Here is a 19,239-nt window from a genome sequence, read left to right as displayed (position 1 = left end):
CCCTGAAACGCTTTTGACGATTTTCTACAAATGTAGTGAGTTGTTAGAGTAGGTCCTTCTGATCATTAATTGACACATCTAAGTGCTCCGCGTAAAGCGTGTAATTTATTATAAGGTTTTAAAAATGCACATCGCTGCCGATCGCAGCACACTGTTCGGCGGAATTTAAGCCGCCCCTACCCATTTGACCGAAATCACCTATATGACGTCAGTGGGGCGAGCTATGCGATTGGCTGACCAGGGCGCGTGATCGATAATTTTTCCAACTTTACGGTAAACAAATTACCTTCGTAATAGTTGGAATGTTAGTTAATTTGTTTTTATAAAAAAGAAAGTAACATAAAGAGAACGCACAAGAACAATTTTTCAGTACACTTAAGCACTTCCAGCTTAAGTATTTACTAAGGTAATCGCAAATAGAATCAGGAACACCTTAGACTTCTGTCAACCAAAGGACCAGGCAGGATTCTGTAAAGGCTACTCAACAATAGACCATATTCACACTATCAGTCAAGTGATAGAGAAATGTGCAGAATATAACCAACCGTTATATATAGCTTTCATTGATTACGAGAAAGCGTTTGATTCAGTCGAAACCTCAGCAGTCATGGAGGCATTACGGAATCAGGGTGTAGATGAGCCATATGTAAAGATACTGGAAGATATCTATAGCGGCTCCACAGCCACCGTAGTCCTCCACAAAGAAAGCAACAAAATCCCTATAAAGAAAGGCGTCAGACAGGGAGATACGATATCTCCAATGCTATTCACAGCATGTTTACAGGAGGTATTCAGAGGCCTGGAGTGGGAAGAATTGGGGATAAAAGTTGATGGAGAATACCTTAGCAACTTGCGATTCGCTGATGATATTGCCTTGCTTAGTAACTCAGGAGACCAATTGCAATGCATGCTCACTGACCTGGAGAGGCAAAGCAGAAGGGTGGGTCTGAAAATTAATCTGCAGAAAACTAAAGTAATGTTTAACAGGCTCGGAAGAGAACAGCAGTTTACGATAGGTAGCGAAGCACTGGAAGGGGTAAGGGACTACATCTACTTAGGGCAGGTAGTGACCACGGATCCGGATCATGAGACTGAAATAACCAGAAGAATAAGAATGGGCTGGGGTGCGTTTGGCAGGCATTCTCAAATCATGAACAGCAGGTTGCCACTATCCCTCAAAAGGAAAGTGTATAACAGCTGTGTGTACCAGTACTCACATATGGGGCAGAAACCTGGAGACTTACGAAAAGGGTTCTGCTGAAATTGAGGACGACGCAACGAGCTATGGAAAGAAGAATGATGGGTGTGACGTTAAGGGATAAGAAAAGAGCAGATTGGGTGAGGCAACAAACGCGGGTAAACGACATCTTAGTTGAAATCAAGAAAAAGAAATGGGCATGGGCCGGACATGTAATGAGGAGGGAAGATAACCGACGGTCACTAAGGGTTACGGACTGGATTCCAAGGGAAGGGATGCGTAGCAGGGGGCGGCAGAAAGTTAGGTGGGCGGATGACATTAAGACGTTTGCAGGGACAACATGGCCACAATTTAGTACATGACCGGGGTAGTTGGAGAAGTATGGGAGAGGCCTTTGCCCTGCAGTGGGCGTAACTAGGCTGATGATGATGATGATGATGAAGCACTTCCGGCACACAGCAAGTGTCGTCTGCTTGTGTTGCAACGTACTCCATTTTGACGAGAGCTCCGCGGTCAGAGTTTTCTCGCCGTTTCCCACCGACCGCCTTTTCTTCCCGGGACTTCGTTGCCGCTCCCCGCGCCTCTACAGCTCTGAAGCAGTTCCAACGCGGCTGCCCCTGCCGGGGCCATAGCTGCCGTGGCGTGTTTTCTACACCATAAGGCTGAGAATGGGTGTCGTTGCTGTGGAGACGAGCCAAGGCCGCGCACCGTCCTCCATATGATAGACAGTGGCTTGCGGGGGTCAAGTGATTCGCAGAACGTCTTCCACCGTTGTTCCTCCAGCCTGTCCATACGACGTTGGATTTTCTTCTGTATACGTCGAGCAAGGTCATGAATTGACTTCGTGCGCCTGTATACGCCACGGATGGATGGATGGATGGGTGGATGGCAGGCAGGCAGGCAGGCAGGTATATCGGGTAGGTTTTTCTTCATTTTCTTCTTCTGCCTTGCAGGCACAAGAAGAAGAAAAAACAACGGGAGGCAAAGAAGAAGTCTAGGTGGCGCCGCCGCGGAACCAAGCACCATCCCCTATGAACTTCCGAATTGTTCCATGTGCCAGGATAGCATGATGGACACTTTCGTCACAACCCCCTGCGGCCACCTCTACCACCTGGAATGTCTCCAGTCGTGGCTCCAAACGTCCGCCACTTGTCCTATATGTCGTAAACCAGTCGATCTAAAAGCTGTAATCAAGCTACACGGTCCCACCGGCTGCCAAGCAGGCGAACTTTGTGCAGCCCAGCTCAAGAACGAAAATACAACCCTCAAACGTCAGCTGAGCGTAGCGGAGCACAGAGCTTCAAAAAACGCCAAAGTTGCCCTAGAAAAGACAGAGCAGGCCCTCCAGAGCATGGCCAAGCTGGCCGACAAAGAGGCCCAAGTTGCATACTGGTCGACATCCACCAGACTGTCCCTGAACCTCACACGGGACGCCCTTGCGACGATCCGTCGAATCACAAGGTACGCAATGTACGATACTGGTGTGTTCACACAACCGTGAATGCCTAACCATAATAATTGCATCAGTCTCAACGCTATTCTTGCGTCCTTTTCAGCACCTACGCAACGAGCCCCGATGCTGAAGTGGACAGGCATGAGGCAACCGGCGACCAGAGCCCGTCAACCCCCGTACTAACCGGCGACCACATCCCGTCGGCCCCCGTACTACCCGGCGACCACATCCCGTCAACCCCCGTACTACCCGGCGACCACATCCCGTCGGCCCCCGTACTACCCGGCGACCACATCCCGTCGGCCCCCGTACTACCCGGCGACCACATCCCGTCGGCCCCCGTACTACCCGGCGACCACATCCCGTCAACCCCCGTACTACCCGGCGACCACATCCCGTCGGCCCCCGTACTACCCGGCGACCACATCCCGTCAACCCCCGTACTACCCGGCGACCACATCCCGTCGGCCCCCGTACTACCCGGCGACCACATCCCGTCGGCCCCCGTACTACCCGGCGACCACATCCCGTCAACCCCCGTACTACCCGGCGACCACATCCCGTCGGCCCCCGTACTACCCGGCGACCACATCCCGTCAACCCCCGTACTACCCGGCGACCACATCCCGTCGGCCCCCGTACTACCCGGCGACCACATCCCGTCGGCCCCCGTACTACCCGGCGACCACATCCCGTCGGCCCCCGTACTGCCCGGCGACCACATCCCGTCGGCCCCCGTACTACCCGGCGACCACATCCCGTCAACCCCCGTACTACCCGGCGACCACATCCCGTCAACCCCCCCCACATGAAAATGGGCTCTGAATTTCTAGCTGGAAATCGTCTTTCCAGCCAGGTTTCCAACTGGAATCAGCCCTTCCAGCTAGAAATTTTCCAGAGCCAGCTGGAAATGGCAATTTCCAGCTTGAAGTGGAATCCACCTCAGCTGGTTTTTCAGCTAGAAGCAGCACTGCCAGCTGGAAGTTTTCCAGCTTCAGCTGGAAACAACTGGATACAGCATTTTTTAGCTGGAAACAGCGCTTCCAACTGGAAACAACTGGATGGAGAATTTTCCAGCCGGAAGTAGAATCTATCGACTGGAAAGTGGAGCTTCCCACTTGCATTAAGACATCTTTTGTATCTGCAACATGCCCATATTTAGCCCTAGGTGGTGTTTGTATCAGAACGAAGAGCTTTTACTCTTGCAGCAGCAAAAAAAAAAATTATTTTTATTCGTTTGTGTTGTGACACCAGCACAAACAATCGTAATTGCATGAACTGCATGGAAACGCTCGTCACTCCGGGTACCTTTGATCGCGATCGGGATCGATTGCAATCTAAAGTGTCCTGTGTGATCGAGTTGCCAAAATATTTCCAAGAAAAACTGCCACTTTTATTGAACCTTACTTGTAGTAGACAAAAGCGACGCGCTCTTGGTCGACACTGTTATCTTGCTACATGCGAGGAGCTTGCCCGATTGGTCATGATGAGCCGTTGCGCAAACGGCTAGTGTTTACAGCATAGCAATTCCTTCCCTAACATAAAAGAGCCTTAACATGTGGCACCTTTAGCAGTTCAGGCTGCAATGACCGCTGCTTCTATTTTTTCCTTTCTGCACGACGCCGCTACAATGGCCGCCATATTTGTTGAGTAGTTAGCTTTAGTCTCGTATCTTGTCTTGATGTACTCTTTTGACAGTAATAATAAAATAATAGCGTGTTATTGCAATATCAGTATTTCTCAGAAAAGCTCGGGTTTTTATTCACAGCAAACAGCAGCATTACAAATGCAGGCCGAATATAAAAAATGTGACAACGCCACAGGGGCCCTAGTTTCGTACAGCACATGGCAGAAACTGTCATGGCGAGGCAATTGTGTGAGACAACGAGCGTCTCTCGGGTGTGCGTGTGATCGAGTTTTTGTGAGGAACCTGCATGATCTTGCGCATGAAGTAATTATTTTGGGACGGTTTCTTCTCTGGACGGCGTTACAAGTACAGGCAAGCGGGTATCAACGGTTGTTATTGCTGTACTTTGTGGTGTTGTGATTCACCAGTGCGGATCGAAGAGCACCGTTTTCTCCAGCCCTGATTCTACAATTTGGAGGTAATTATTTCACTTGCTTATGTTTTGAGCGTAAGTTAATGTTTATTTTTATCCTGAATGTTGGCACGCTTGAGCATGATATCATAAGTCCCTGCTGTACGTGATGTTCGTATACAGGTTGATCATTTTTATGTTTTGCGGAATTTGTAGAAATGGCCTGTGGCAGATATCATAATTCTTGTCCCTGAGCGGAATTATTCGAAGAGGTGGACATTATTAGCATGCGAAATCGAAAGACATCTTCAAGTAATTAGCAAAAATTGACAAATTAACGTATTACCTTGCTGCACATATTGCAATGTATGTACGAATTGTAGCCTGCGAGTTTGCAAGATGGATCCAACTTAAATGAATTTCCAGAATTACATCAGTTTCGATATATTATTTTCTAAAGTGTGAGACGAAATAAATGGGCGTTCCAGTTACTTTTGTGCTCCAATACATAAAGCAGCGTTTTGTTAAAAAAGTAAGTAAACCAACAGCGCACTTTTACGGCGAGTTTGATGACACATATTTCCAACTGGTGTCATTCTGGAAAGTAAGTCCAAGTGGATACGCCTGGCAATCTCAATGGCTACAATTCGTAGATTGCGATATGTGCCGTAATGTAATAAATTAGGAAGTTCATTATTGAATTTTTTAGAATTAGTTGAATATGTGTTCCGATTTTTCGTGCAAGTAATCTCCTCCTCTGAAGGATATCTTCAACAGGCGATTTGTTAAAAATTGCATAAAACTTAAAATTATCACGCAGCATATGTGAAGTGCTTGCCAGTTTGCGTAAGCCCCTTTTGTCTCCAATAGCCCACTTGAATATAGTGCAGTGTTTGTGCCCAATGTTGCACATACGTACGTCTATTAAATACTAGTGCGTATATGTCAATCTGCCCAACGCAATAGAAGCACATTTATGGCGTGCTTTCACTGCAAGTGCGTGCTCGCAAGCACGTTGCCTCAAATGGCAGGCATTTGAATTGGTGCAAAACAACGATAACATAAAAGGACTGGCCCTCAAGCTCCTGTGTTATTCAGCAGAAAAATGCTTCTTGGGAGGCTCTTGAGTTACATCACACGCCTAGTTCAAAATACAAATGAGATCATTTGAATTCTATTTGCACTAAAGCCACAGTCAATGGCGCTAAACAATTTAACAATCATTGCATAGCTTCTGCAGCTCAAGTTGAGAGCCTCTTGAGAGCTCAGGTTGAGGCCTTACGCCACATAAACTGTAGAAGGGGCTGTGATGAAGGTAAACTGTGGTACTGTCCAAAGGCTGTTGATACAATCCACGTGACTTTGGTAAAGGTCCCTGTTTACTAGAACTGAGTGGATTAAAGTGATGATTGTTTTAAAGTTCACTCACTATGTCTAAATATTTCTTTCAGATGGTGTACAAGGAGATATGCAAGTGTATTCCACATCTTGAGGGAGATGCAAGATATGCTTCCGCAATCCTTGGTGCAAGTTTTCAAATAAATGGTTGCAAGTTTCAGCACCGTGCTGTTTTGGCTACATGTATTTTCACCGGATCAGTTGGTCCTGCGGCCAGTCACATTAGGAACTAACTGTGACTTGCGACAGCAAGCTAAGATCCATGCGAGTTCTGGCCAGTTTGTATCCTGCTTCATGCGAGCTTACACCCTTGGATTTCACCTGGGCATGGCTCAACACCATGGTGTTGTCGCCATGGCTCAACACCATGGCGACCGGTGCTGTGTGCCAGCCCGATCTGTGGGACTATAGACCCACAGTCCGGGCTGGAGATTCTAGCTGGAACCTCTTCCAGCTTAATTACAGCTGGCATTTCTTGCAGCTGGATCCAGCTGGAAGACGTTCCAGTTGGGACGTATTCTAGCTGGATCCAGCTGGAAGACGTTCCAGTTGGGACATATTCTAGCTGGATTATGGAACCGGAAATTTCACCCAGCTGGATTTTTTCCAGCTGCCTTCCCAGCTAGAAAAGTATCCAGCTGGGTGAAATTTCCAGTTCCATAATCCAGCTGGAAGTAAAAATATTTTCACCTGGGCCGTACTACCCGGCGACCACATCCCGTCGGCCCCCGTACTACCCGGCGACCACATCCAGTCGGCCCCCGTACTACCCGGCGACCACATCCCGTCGGCCCCCGTACTACCCGGCGACCACATCCCGTCAACCCCCGTACTACCCGGCGACCACATCCCGTCGGCCCCCGTACTACCCGGCGACCACATCCCGTCGGCCCCCGTACTACCCGGCGACCACATCCCGTCGGCCCCCGTACTACCCGGTGACCACATCCCGTCGGCCCCCGTACTACACGGCGACGAGAGGCCGTCGTACGTCGTACGACGTACAGGGGCGCGATCGGAGATATTTTGTTCGATACGCGTTCTGTTCAGTTGCTGCAACGTCACAGAGTTGCAGTATGCAAAATTTGTGACACCGGGGCGGAGAGAGCAGCCAATCAGGAAGCGGTGACCTCCCCGGAAGTTTACTTGCGTCGTTTGTCGTCTGCTTGCAAACAGTGTACTACAAAACCAAATGTTTCTCGTCTTCCAAGTGAATTAAATCTTTATCTAAAGAAATGTACTTTTTTCTTCTCAAGCACAAACACGTTTTCAAATAGTAGTACGTGTGACTACTGCAATTTATAACTATTAGGTTCATTGCGTCGTCCCTAGGTGGTGTCGCGCACAGCGAGAAGGAAAAAGAAAAAAAAACGACGGGAAGAGTGGCGCACTTTTCAAGAGGCAGCGACAACATCCCAGTGGCTCGCTGGCACCGATGAACTTGTCGATTTCTCTGTACAACCAACGAATTATTTGTTTCGAGAAACAAAAACGACGCCGGAATTCACTTTCTGCCATCTCTTCAAACGCGTTTCGCACCGCCACCCGCTCTCCTCCTTCCTCTAGAAAAGCCAGCGCAACAACCTAAGTTTCCAACGGAAGCGCCATTTTCTAGAATTAAACTATGAATTGGATTCAAACCTGCCATTTCGCAGCCGAAAAGGCCGCCTGCTGGATCCAATCCAATCCACCAGACGCGCCATGCGAAGCCGTATGATCGCTCCAAACTTCTCAACTCCCGTCGCGTTCGGACGAAATGCTCGGTGGGCGGATGATTGACAGGAGCGTGTCGTCATTTTGACGTCACCAAAAACGGGGCGGCGCCCCGCGGCTGGCGACGTCGGCGCGGAGTAGGCCAATCGCGCGCGCCGGTAACCGAACGAACGCGCCGAACAACCATCTCCGATCGCACCCCAGATGGCCATCGCCGCACATCCAGAAGACTGATTAGGACCTTGTCCGGCATCCTGGCCATAAAAAATTCATGCAGTTCATGCGTCCCAAATTGTTTAGTTATTACCGTCAGCATGCTATGTCCCACATATTCCCACTTCCTCACACTGCGTTTGAGAGAAGACTCTCGCCCACAAGGGTTCGACGGGATTTTCGTGGCGCGGGCTGCTTTCCCTTCACCCATTGGATAATGCCCATTTGGGATAACCGGTGGGTAACCGGCGGCCGCGGGGTTTCGAACCCACGACCTCCTGCAGCCGAGGCAGACACTCTGCCACTCTGCCACGGCTGCACATTGGTCAATGGGCAATGTTACACTATCCGACAGTGAGCCCCCTCGCATGAGAGCATTTCAGTCATCTTCAGTAAATGAATAAATTTTGTAAATTTGCAACATGCCAGCCATATATATATATAATTGTGTACAATCAAGCATAGCATCATTCCATTCTACCTGTGCTACGGTGTCCCTCCGTTTTTTGTCCCTTGGAGACAAACAAGGGCATTGTGTTGTCATGTTGGAAAGCACTTTTCTGGAGGAGGGTGTGTTAAGCTGTCACGAAGTTGGTGGAAGGTTTATGCGCCTTCTTCAGTGCAAAACACACAACCTTCCTTCAAACATCAACTGGGCATGCCAGGAGGATTGAAGCTATTCTTTCTGCTGAATCATGGCACCAAGTTAGGTTCTTTCAGGAGTGTATAAAGGGTCGTTGCGATGCCATGGGAGACGGTCGCTGTTGGAACTGTGCTCTATTTAACCAAGAACAATTAAGTTACTGCAATTGCAAATATACTGCAAATATACTGCAGTGCATTATTTGTGTGCAAAAAAGGAAAAGACTGTTACTAATTATAAGCAGTAGGCAGCTATATTACCATAATCTGGATATACACTTTCATCATGTGTTGCAACTTTTAGTTGCAATATGTTTTTCTTAAGTGCTCCCACACTTACTACTACAAGTTTGAGTATATTTCTTATTCACTTGGTTCATTCATACCTACAACCAGCGGTCTTCTCACTCTACATCAGCTATTGAATGCAATGCCCAGATATGTTCTCAGTCTACTTCAGTGGGAGTCACTAACACAGTGAATGATCATGAAGCATGTGTGTTCTTAGAAAGTGCCTTCATGTGATGCAGCTGTAAGTTAAGGTAGGGGATGCTTTAGAAAGCATGTCACGTGGCTTACATGAGAATTATTTTATGCCAGAAAGCACACGAATATTTGTTTATTTCTGGTATTTTCCTTCCTTAATTACTTTCTTGGTTCAGCGCATATATATTAATCAAGAGATGCTGGCTTGTTCTTTGTTTGCATTAGCAAATTACATTAATCATATAATAGCACATTTTACATACGTGAGCACACTAAAAGTCCCTTGGCGAGCAAAACATGCACTTGTCGCTTTGAATATCCCAACTTACTGTTTTAGTGTGTGCCGTTTGGACGTGATTCTTGAGAGGCACTACATCTGCTACAAGTATATGCGGTATAATTACTTAGCACAGCAGGTAGATCCATGAGTTGCAGACTGGTACTTACCACACAATGCAAATCTAACCATGCCTCAGGATTTTTTGTTTTCTTCATTCGCTTGGTTTGCCACAGGGCATAACTTCAGTATGCTTCAGGTTGTAGAGGTGGATACCGAGTACATATAAGGGGGGTGGGGAGGGCGGGCTTTGGCATGAACACTGGTAAAGGAAGTGTTATTTGTAGGGGTGGATGAATATTTGAACATGAATCGAATATTACATGCTAACTATTCAGGTTCTAAAATATTTACTATTTGGCATTGTTTATTACGTAAAACTAGCCAAATATATTGCAGTGACCGAATGTTAAAGTTGTTACTATTGTCCGTCTGCTAAAAAAGTATCAAAAATTATCACATGTGAAGCAACATAAGTTTTCCAAGAAATGCAGAAACAAAATGGGTAACGCAAGCTTTGTTTTTGGCTTCATGGTGAGAGGCTACATGACAACCCCTGATTTTTGCCTATCTATCATTTAAATTTATTGGCAGTCTAGTCATGTTAATTTTTTTGTAACCAGTGATCTTTTTCATGTAACGTGTCCTTTTACATGTCTTTACAGCAAACAAGTCCTTCAGCAGCTTTCGTTTTCCATTTTCACCACTTCTGATATATTTTTTTTTTTGGCAACCATTTATTTAGGACTTTTCTACAGCTAGTCATACAGCAGCTGTTCATTCTGAGAAATGTTATTTGCCACCAGGCTCTAAAGATATTGAGAGGCTGTTTATGCAGTTTTGGAATGACAAATAGTAAACTTTTACTATTTAAAAATAATACTAATCTTCCTTGATAGTTGGCTTTCTTTTATTAGTCAATACAAGCATGGTGCTTAATTCTAAGATAAATATGCCTGCTGTAACTGTATGCATCAGTGTTCGACTATTCGATACCTACTATTGCTATTAGAAAAATGTGATATTTGCCAACCTCTAATTATTTGCATTGAAGTAGTGAAGAGTTTGACAGCAGCCCGTCTGGTCTGGTCAAAAGAGGCACAATAAGTAGTTTAAAATTGGAAGCCAACCAGAAAAATGAAAAAATAAGAGCTGATTCAACTGGAGCTTTGTTCACAATGGTTGTGAACAAGGCTCTCATGTTGGAGCTGAAACATCTCATTTATTTTTTTGTTTGCATCAAATCTTCACCTGCTTATTATTACTATATGAATTCATCTAGCCCTAAAGAGGCGGAAATATATTTGGAGTACTACTCTCTGCATTTTCTTTCCATTGCTGAATTTTTTTTAAAAGTAACTTCATGCAGCACGCAAGTACAACTCGAACATTTTCATTCTTTCAAGAACGTCACAACTAGTGGAAGGTATTCTGCACTAACATAATTATTTCGAGATTTCCAGTAAATATGTAGTCCTCATAAACAGTACCTAAATCATTTTGGCCTAAGCGGTTATACATCCACCATGTAGGCTTCATCAACTTCTGATGTCATTTGGTCTTGGCAAACTTGTGACACAAGTTTGAGCATGCAGTCACTTCCCCCTACATTTGTTTCGATGAAGGCTTGCCCTTTGGTGCTGCTCTGGATCCAACGCCATTTCCTGTGATTACCACTACGGGCTTCAAGGCACACACTCTCAGGAAAACTTTTCATGCAGAAACCTGGTTCTTTCACACTTTTACTAAGACGGACATTGAAAGCAAGGATGGCATAGCAGGCACATTGTTTACAGAAGTACTCTATTAAGTAGCTCTGTAAGTATTCACCTAGTGGACATGTCCATATTGTATTCTGCTGAAGTGCTAATTAGCTAGGGGATCAAGCCTGTCTCCCTTCTCATGCATACCCCAGCCCAGACAATTAGAACTTTAGCAACAGATGAAATGGTCATTTCCACTAGGTGGACATGGAATACACCCCATGTGCTCTGTCCTATCTTTCCACCCTTCTCCGTGTATTTTACTCAGTAAACTACTGGTTCAGCATGTTGGTCACCTTAATCAATCTTCCAATAGCTCAGCACTTAAAAGGTGCACAATACAAATAAGGAACTGTAAACTCAAGCAGTTAGGTTGGCGATTGCCGCTGTTATGCACCATACAGGCTCAAGCAATGGCTTCACCGTAGCTTTCCAAGTTAACTTTACTGAACCTTGAATGTAGAGAAGGCAGAATATAAAAACAGACTAGCATTTTTCTAATGTGCTTCACCCCTTCTGCTTTCTTGTGTTGCTACAATCAGTATATTCAACCTAAATGAAGTAAAAAGAAAAGGAAATTGTGACACTAATTTCATTTGACTGCACCTTTTTAAAGGTATAGCAAGATTTTTTAATTGCATTAAGAGTTGTTACGTATGTTTCGATCTTAAAGGGCCCCTGAAACGGTTCGGACAAATTTTGTAGACGGGTAGGGTACAGCTTAAGTATAACACTCGCACCACAATTTAAGAGAAGCGTTACGTATTAATGGAGCTACAAGCAATTAGAAGTTACCCTCCTCCCTAGCCATGCTTTTCCTCCTTAACTTGTTTGCCGAGCGAGCGGGGCTAAGGTCCGCCTTCACTGGTTCTGCGTCACGATGCGACGTCACATCGTCCACTTCCGGTTGTTTTGGAGCCCGCCCCCGCCCACGCGAGACCTCCGCTAGCAGCTTGCCCGTCGACCCCAAGCGAGAGCTATCGAAGCAGCGTGCGTTGCGAGCATTCCGTCGTAGCGCCGATTGTGTCTGGTATTCCGGTAACCACAGGCAAGCTGGTCATTTCGGCAAATGACTGGAGGCATAAACTCAAGCTGATGAAGGAACTTTAGCGTAGACGTACGTGAGCGGCCTGATCGGTCTGTACGGTCCAGACACTTGTTGGCGCAGCGCTTAACCAGCCAAACAAAGCGCTAATATTGCTCTAACCAACTGTAAAACATTTTAAACATTTATAAAAACAACGTGTTGATGATTACACTCCTGCGAAAAATACACACCAGCAGCAAAGAAGAGGTCTCCTCGATTTGGCTTCACTTTCTCCACTAGTTCAGGCGGTGCAGCACTCTAGCACTCGATTGGATGGATGGATGTTATGAGCGTCCCCTTTGGAACTAGGCGGTGGGTTGCGCCACCAAGCTCTTGCTACTATGCTGCCTAATATCCTACCTAGGTTAACCAATGAAAAAAAAAAAAAAAAGAAACACTGTGAACTACCACGTCCAAATTTTCTGATCCCCTATTGCGAACTGTGCTTTTGTACCTCTCCGTGTTTTGTCGTTTCCCTACTTTTCTTCCACCAATCCTCCAATCGCCTCTTACTAATGTCTACTGCGGACCTGTTTGCTTTACCACTGCTCCCGCTGAACCCAAGGGCTTCAAGGAGGCCAGTGGTGCCTAAATCGACCGCTGGGTCGACGTCTTCACATTCTAATAAAATATGCTTTGTCGTTTCCCTAGCTTTACCGCAGCAAGCACATGCTTCTTCTTCCTTCTTATATCTCGCTTTATAGGTGCGTGTTCTAAGGCATCCCGATCTTGCTTTGAAAAGTAATGAGCTTCCCTTTGAGTTATCATAAATGGTTTCTTTCCTAATTTCGTTTTTTCCTCTTAAGTAGTTACTCATGGCAGGTTTCCTTTACACTGCCGCCACCCATGAGATTAATTCAGCCTCTCTGACTTTCCGCTTGACCTTCTCTGTTGCTGTGTTGCCCACCCCACAGGCCGCATACTTGCTGGTAAGCTTCCTAGTTCTTTTCCTCCACTGTGAATCAATGTTTTGCCTGTGCAGATACCTGAACACTCTCCCAGCCCATTTACTTTCCTCCATATTCCTCAGCCGTTCCTCATACTCAATTTTACTGCGAGCTTCCCTCACTTCAAAACTAGTCCAGCCCATATCCCCTTGCACAGCTTCATTTGTAGTCTTCCTGTGAGCGCCCAATGCGAGGCGACCCACTGACCTTTGGTTCCCGTCGAGTCCTGATTGTACCCCTGATTTAAAGCAAACAACCGCATTTCCAAAAGTAAGTCCTGGAACCATTACCCCTTTCCACATACCTCGGACGACCTCGTACCTATTGTAACCCCATAGCGCCCTGTGCTTCATCTGCATTTCTCTTCCCCTTGACTGTTATGGTTTCTTCCTGTGTTTCCATATATCCATTGCCTTCGTTTATCCATATACCAAGGTATTTATATTCTGTTACCCGAGGTATTTCTTGGCCCTGTATCTCCACTGTCTGTTCACTGTTTTCATTGAATACCATAACACCTGATTTTCTAACACTAAATTTCAAACCTAAATTTTTGCCTTCCTGTCCACAGATATTAGCCAGATGTTGCAAATGACTTTGCTTGTTAGCGAGCAACACAATGTCGTCGCATAAAATAAACCTGGGAGTTGCTGCTCTATTACTGTACCTGCCTGTTTGTATGAGAGAGTAAAGCCGATATTACTTCCTTCTAGCGCCCTCTTCATCCTCACCATGTACATCATAAACAGCAGCGGGGATAAAGGGCACCCCTGCCTCAGTCCCTTGTTGATATGAACTTTCTCCGCGCTCCTCATCCCTTCCCATTCAACGCAAACAGTATTTTCTAGGTAAATCTCTCCCAAAAGCTGTAGGCAATCGTTACCTAAGCCTTCCCCTTCCAGAATATCCCACAAAATGTTGCGGTCTACGTTGTCATAGGCTCCTGTAATGTCCAAAAAGGCCATATACAACGGTCTGCTTTCTGCTTTTGATATTTCAATACACTGAGTAAGAACAAACAAGTTATCATCGAAACACCTACCAATTGTAAAGCCATTCTGAAGCTCTCCCAAAATGCCATTATTCTCTGCCCATGCTTGAAGCTTTAATTTGATTGCCTGCATTGCTAGCCTGTATATTACCAATGTAATGGTCAACGGTCTATACCAGTGAATTCGGTCTTTCTCCCCCTTACCTTTATAAATTAAATTCATTCTACTTTGTCGCCAACTGCCTGGTATTCGTCTATCTTTTAAAGTTTTTTCCACTGCTTTCACCAGAGCTTCCTTACTTTTTGGCCCCAGTTCATTTATCAGCCTAACGGGAACCTCGTCTAGCCCTGTGGCTGTGCGCTTAGGAATTTTCTCTTCCGCTTTCTTCCAGTCTAAATTTGTCAGCACCAGCTCCTTTTCCACATGGGTCTCTTTCATGCTCTTTTTTTCTTCAATTACAACCTCGTCCTTGCCTTGGAAAGATTCGGCTGTTACTTTTTGGATGTAATTTATTGCCGCTTCTCCTTCCAGTCTGTTTTCATCTTTGTCTAGGATATGTTGTTGTATTGTTGTTGATTTCCTGCCTAATAATTTTATGTGATTCCAAAATATTCTAGGTGCGGCCTTCTTTTTCTCACGTATTTCTGACAACCAACGTTCACTTTCACCTTTTAATTTTGCTTGCACCAGTATTGGAACCATAGACTTTTTCTCCCGGTATATTTCCCATTTACTGGTTACTTCATCCTGTGGCAAATGCGCCTTCTTTGCCTGCCTGTGCTCTCGAGATGCTTTCTGTCGCTCGGCGATCGCTTCTCGTATCTCCTTGTTACACCAGCGTTTCGGATTCTTTTTTCCTTTCCAACGAGAATGTTTCTCTTTGCGCATTTCTGTCATTATTACTCTTAGAAGCTCACCATATTCCCACCCCTTACTTGGCCACTTCTAACAACATGGTGTGGTGTGGCTATCTATGATCACTGTATAAAACCGGGGCAAGCAGCATGTCTACAAAGTACAAAAGCTGGTATAACTGTAATGAATGATCTGCAGTCATCCGAATTGTGTTAAATCGCAAGAATTGGTCAAGCTCAAACACTGCAGAGTTTAAGTAGTCCTGGCACAATTTTTTTCTTATACGTGTGTAGCAGTCATTCAGTTAATTACACTACGAAACTTCTAATTCCTTCTATGCACAACAAATATATCCTTAATGCAAACATTTAAACATGCGCCAAAGGCAGTGTGGCCCCATAATCTGGTGAAAACATTGCACGGTAGTTCACAAACAAATGATGTATGCTGCAGTTCGTGAGTAAGCCATGCCATTATTAGTTCATTGAAAACTGAGCATGTTAGGACCACTATGCAGCACAACATTGGTCTTTCCTTTCTGTCTTGGTGCACACTGTGGAGTGGGTGCATGTTAAAAACCTCAGGCGATTAAAGTTAGCCGGAGTCCGCAACTATGGCATGCCTACTATGTCAACTATGTCAGCAAGTCAGCTACTATGTCAGCAAGTACTCTGTGCCGCCTGCCTACGGCTTGGCCAGTGCCTTGTCTTTGCTTGCACAGTGCCGCAGCCTTTCTGCAGTTCCTCTTTGATGTCACCAGAGTCCACTCACCACCATGGGAAACATGGACCGCCTCAGCCGCAACCCTCTGTGGATAAGTGAGGAGCAGGACTTGCCTGTACGACTCCTCCCACGGCCCTGCAACAAGTGCTTCTAGCACCTGCCAGCTGCATTATAGAATTTGGTATGAACAAATGGATTCATAGCAGTGAAGGTAATAGCCTAGCAGGTGGAGCTCAAACTTGTTGCTACTCTAACTGCAATTGGTCATTGTCATTTGGGTGGCTAAACCATTCAATGTATGGCAGTGAGTGTTCTTGTAATGGTGGTGTATTTAACAAACATTGGAGCCCAGACAGCAAGCTTGAGGTGTTATAAATGCAAATTTTCAAAATGTTATAAATTCTGTACAAGCACAGGCACAACACATAGATTCGACATAATTCTTATACCATTCATTCAGTATTTTAGTTTAATGAAATGGAGTTATGGAGGAAAATTAGCAATGAATAGGCAGCAGAAAGCCTACTTAGATATCTACATCCAAATGTTACAATATATTTGCAATCTATGCCATCCTTATTGCAGGCTCCCTTAGTACTGATGTCGGACAATTCCCGTCCCGACAAGGATGCTTTGAAAAAGACGTGGTCTGCAGCCAAACAGCTCCTATGCCAGTTTCATGTGCTGCAAGCAGACTGGCACTGGCTGACTGCAGCGGGTAACAAAGACCCCAAGGAAGACCAACGTCAACTGATGGATGCCTTCCAAAAGGTACAGAAATGAACACTTAAAAATTGCATGATGAGGTGACTGTCATACATACCAAGAGGTGTTGAAATGAGGTAAAGTGCAAAGGAAATGAACATGTTTTTTTATGACATCCTAGTAAAAAAATTTATGTGGCATACGTCATAACACTCATCAACGCAGCAGAAATTACTTCTACTTGTGACACACAGTCCACTGCCAATAAAAATAAAGCAGTGGCTGCCCTTGAGGTATTCAGGCATACAGGCTTCAAGACTTAAAAGCTATCCTGTGTTGACAGTGAGACTGCATGTGTTTTCTTTAGAAAAAAAAAGCCCTTACATCTTCGGGGCATGTGTGTATTTGCAATGGTAGCTGCCACAGACTTTCTTGCATTTCAGTAAGCTTGATTGTATGTTGAACATGAGAAAATGCATAATGCAACTAGTATTGCCGAGCTCAAAAGGAGGGAAAAATAAAATAAAATAAGCTTGCAGCAACAGCACTCACCATGGAAATATGGTAGAACATGTCCATCTGCTCATACTAATGTCTATAATCAGCAGTGCCATTGCAAATATCTCCCCATCCAATGGGAGAATAAGAAATCAAATACAAGAGGGAAAAGGGGACCTACTATTTGTGAGCAGTATTGCTTGTTTCTAGAAGCAAAAGAAAAGTTGCTTATATATTACTATAAAATCTGGTTTTTGCTTGTTTTCAATGATTCAATGCTTCTAAGCCCATCTGCAGACTGCAAAAAATGAAGGGCTGCTGGTTATATTTGTCCATTAGTGTAACAAATCAACTCATTGGCTACCTTCGAAATATTTATGCCATTAGGTCTGACAGCTTGTTAGACCACAGCTGATCATATCTTCTTTTCTAATTTACTAGTTGTTAGATTTCATGACTTTCTTACCTCACAAGGCATGTTTTACTAATATGCTATCTTACCAAGCATAAAGTGATTGTTTTATTTAATATTTAGTCAATCAGATTTCTCTCTTCCTCACTACTGAAAAGGATTTGTATTAGTACTTCTACTCCCAATTGAACACGCCTTTGGGAAACTTGGTTTCGTCTACCATTTTTATTTTAATCTTAATTCCCTTTATTTCCTATTTTGCAGGAAGGTAAGCCCACTGTATGATCAGCCCCTGCTAGCATGTTTGAATCTGTTTTTGTTTTCTTCAGCCCTGCTTACAAATAACAGCAGGACCCATACCTGTCGTTTTTCTATATCAGCTAAACACCATCCCCTTTTCTCTTTATCGTCTCTCACTCTTTATTTAAGCAATAACTTCCACTTGCTAGGTGTACCTTCTTATTCTCTTCCTCATCCCCACTCAGGGTGGGGTATAACCGTGAATGTCCTGAGTGAGATCTTACTTCACAATGCGTTGGCGAGCTAGTTGATGCGAATCCATGAATACATGGATGGATGGATGGATGGATGACCGACGCGAGTAACTAGTGTAAGAAACAGAGGATATAAACATAGGAAAAAAAAATAACAGCACAGGAGTAACTAGTGTAACTAGGACCGACGCGAGTAACTAGTGTAAGAAACAGAGGATATAAACATAGGAAAAAAAAATAACAGGACAGGAAGCAAAAGGCAATTTGTTCCATGTGCCAAGAGAACATGAGCTCATTCGTAAGTACGCCCTGCGGTCATTTATACCACTGGAAATGTCTACAGTCCTGGGTACAACCATCACCAACCTGCCCAATCTGCCGGAAGCCGGTTGACCTCAACGCTGTCATAAAACTACATGGCGCTACGAGTTGTCAGGCCGGCCCACTCTGCGGATCACAGCTCAAAATCGAAAATGCCAGCCTAAAGCGTCAACTCTGCATGGCCGAGCACCGCGCAACTAAGAATGCTAGAGTTGCCTTCGAGAAGACGGAGCAAGTACTCGACACCATGGCCAAGTTGGCCGACACGCAGGCTCAACTTGCGTACTGGTCCACTACCGCCAGACTATCCATCAACCTCAGACGGGAAGCCCTCGCCACAGTCCGTCGCATCACAAGGTACGCAATGTATTGACTGTACTCTTTAACTCAACCAGTTCACGGTTGTGAAACACAACCGTGAACGTTTCATAATGATTGCATCACTCTCGACGCCGTTATTGCGTCCTTTTCAGCACTTCCGCTACAACAACTGATGCTGACGTGGACACCTACGAGGCTGATGCACCACCCGGCGTCGCGTCCCCGTCAGCTCCCGCTGCCGCACCACCCGGCGTCGCGACCCCGTCAGCCCCGGCTGACGCACCACCCGGCATCGCGACCTCGTCAGCTCCCGCTGCCGCACCACCCGGCACACGAGGCCCCCGACCGTGACCATCCCACACATCGAGAAGACTGATTAATTAGGACCTTGTTCGGCATCATGGCAGAAACTCCTGGCCATAATAAAATTCATGCAGTTCATGCAAGTCCCAAATTGTTTGGTTATTACCGTCCCACATATTGCTATGGCAAACACACTGCAGTCAACAGTGAACACTTAGCACATTGATCAATGGGCAATGTTACACTATCCGACAGTTGACTGTTGAAGATTTCAGCCATCTTCAGTAAATGAAACTTGGAGCACATTTTTCTAATAGCGATAGTAGGTATCGAATAGTC

At 45.3% G+C, this 19,239-nt stretch overlaps 2 protein-coding genes across 4 annotated transcripts; both read left to right on the top strand.

The window, feature by feature from the left end:
- Positions 1-1,938: 1,938 nt before the first annotated feature.
- Positions 1,939-3,463, top strand: LOC142588870 (uncharacterized). The gene is made up of 3 exons (XM_075700689.1): positions 1,939-2,026; positions 2,152-2,659; positions 2,755-3,463. The coding sequence occupies exons 2-3, from the start codon at positions 2,250-2,252 to the stop codon at positions 3,461-3,463; spliced, it is 1,119 nt and encodes a 372-aa protein (XP_075556804.1). The 5' UTR covers positions 1,939-2,026; positions 2,152-2,249.
- On the top strand, positions 1,969-19,038 carry LOC142588036 (uncharacterized). 3 transcript variants are annotated; one of them, XM_075699478.1, is made up of 5 exons: positions 1,969-2,106; positions 15,884-16,027; positions 16,432-16,617; positions 18,299-18,633; positions 18,750-19,038. In XM_075699478.1, exons 3-5 carry the CDS (start codon positions 16,447-16,449, stop codon positions 18,946-18,948), a joined length of 705 nt encoding a protein of 234 aa, XP_075555593.1. In that variant the 5' UTR covers positions 1,969-2,106; positions 15,884-16,027; positions 16,432-16,446; the 3' UTR covers positions 18,949-19,038. The 3 variants fall into 3 exon arrangements, with proteins under 3 accessions (XP_075555593.1, XP_075555591.1, XP_075555594.1); XM_075699476.1 differs by having other exon boundaries at positions 2,000-2,115; XM_075699479.1 differs by lacking the exon at positions 1,969-2,106 and adding an exon at positions 12,917-13,258.
- The last annotated feature ends 201 nt before the right edge of the window (positions 19,039-19,239 follow it).

Source organism: Dermacentor variabilis, chromosome 7 (genome assembly GCF_050947875.1).
Source record: "Dermacentor variabilis isolate Ectoservices chromosome 7, ASM5094787v1, whole genome shotgun sequence".
Taxonomy (NCBI): domain Eukaryota; kingdom Metazoa; phylum Arthropoda; class Arachnida; order Ixodida; family Ixodidae; genus Dermacentor; species Dermacentor variabilis.
The sequence above is the reverse complement of the archived record's forward strand: the minus strand, read 5'-3'. Positions and strand labels throughout refer to the sequence as shown.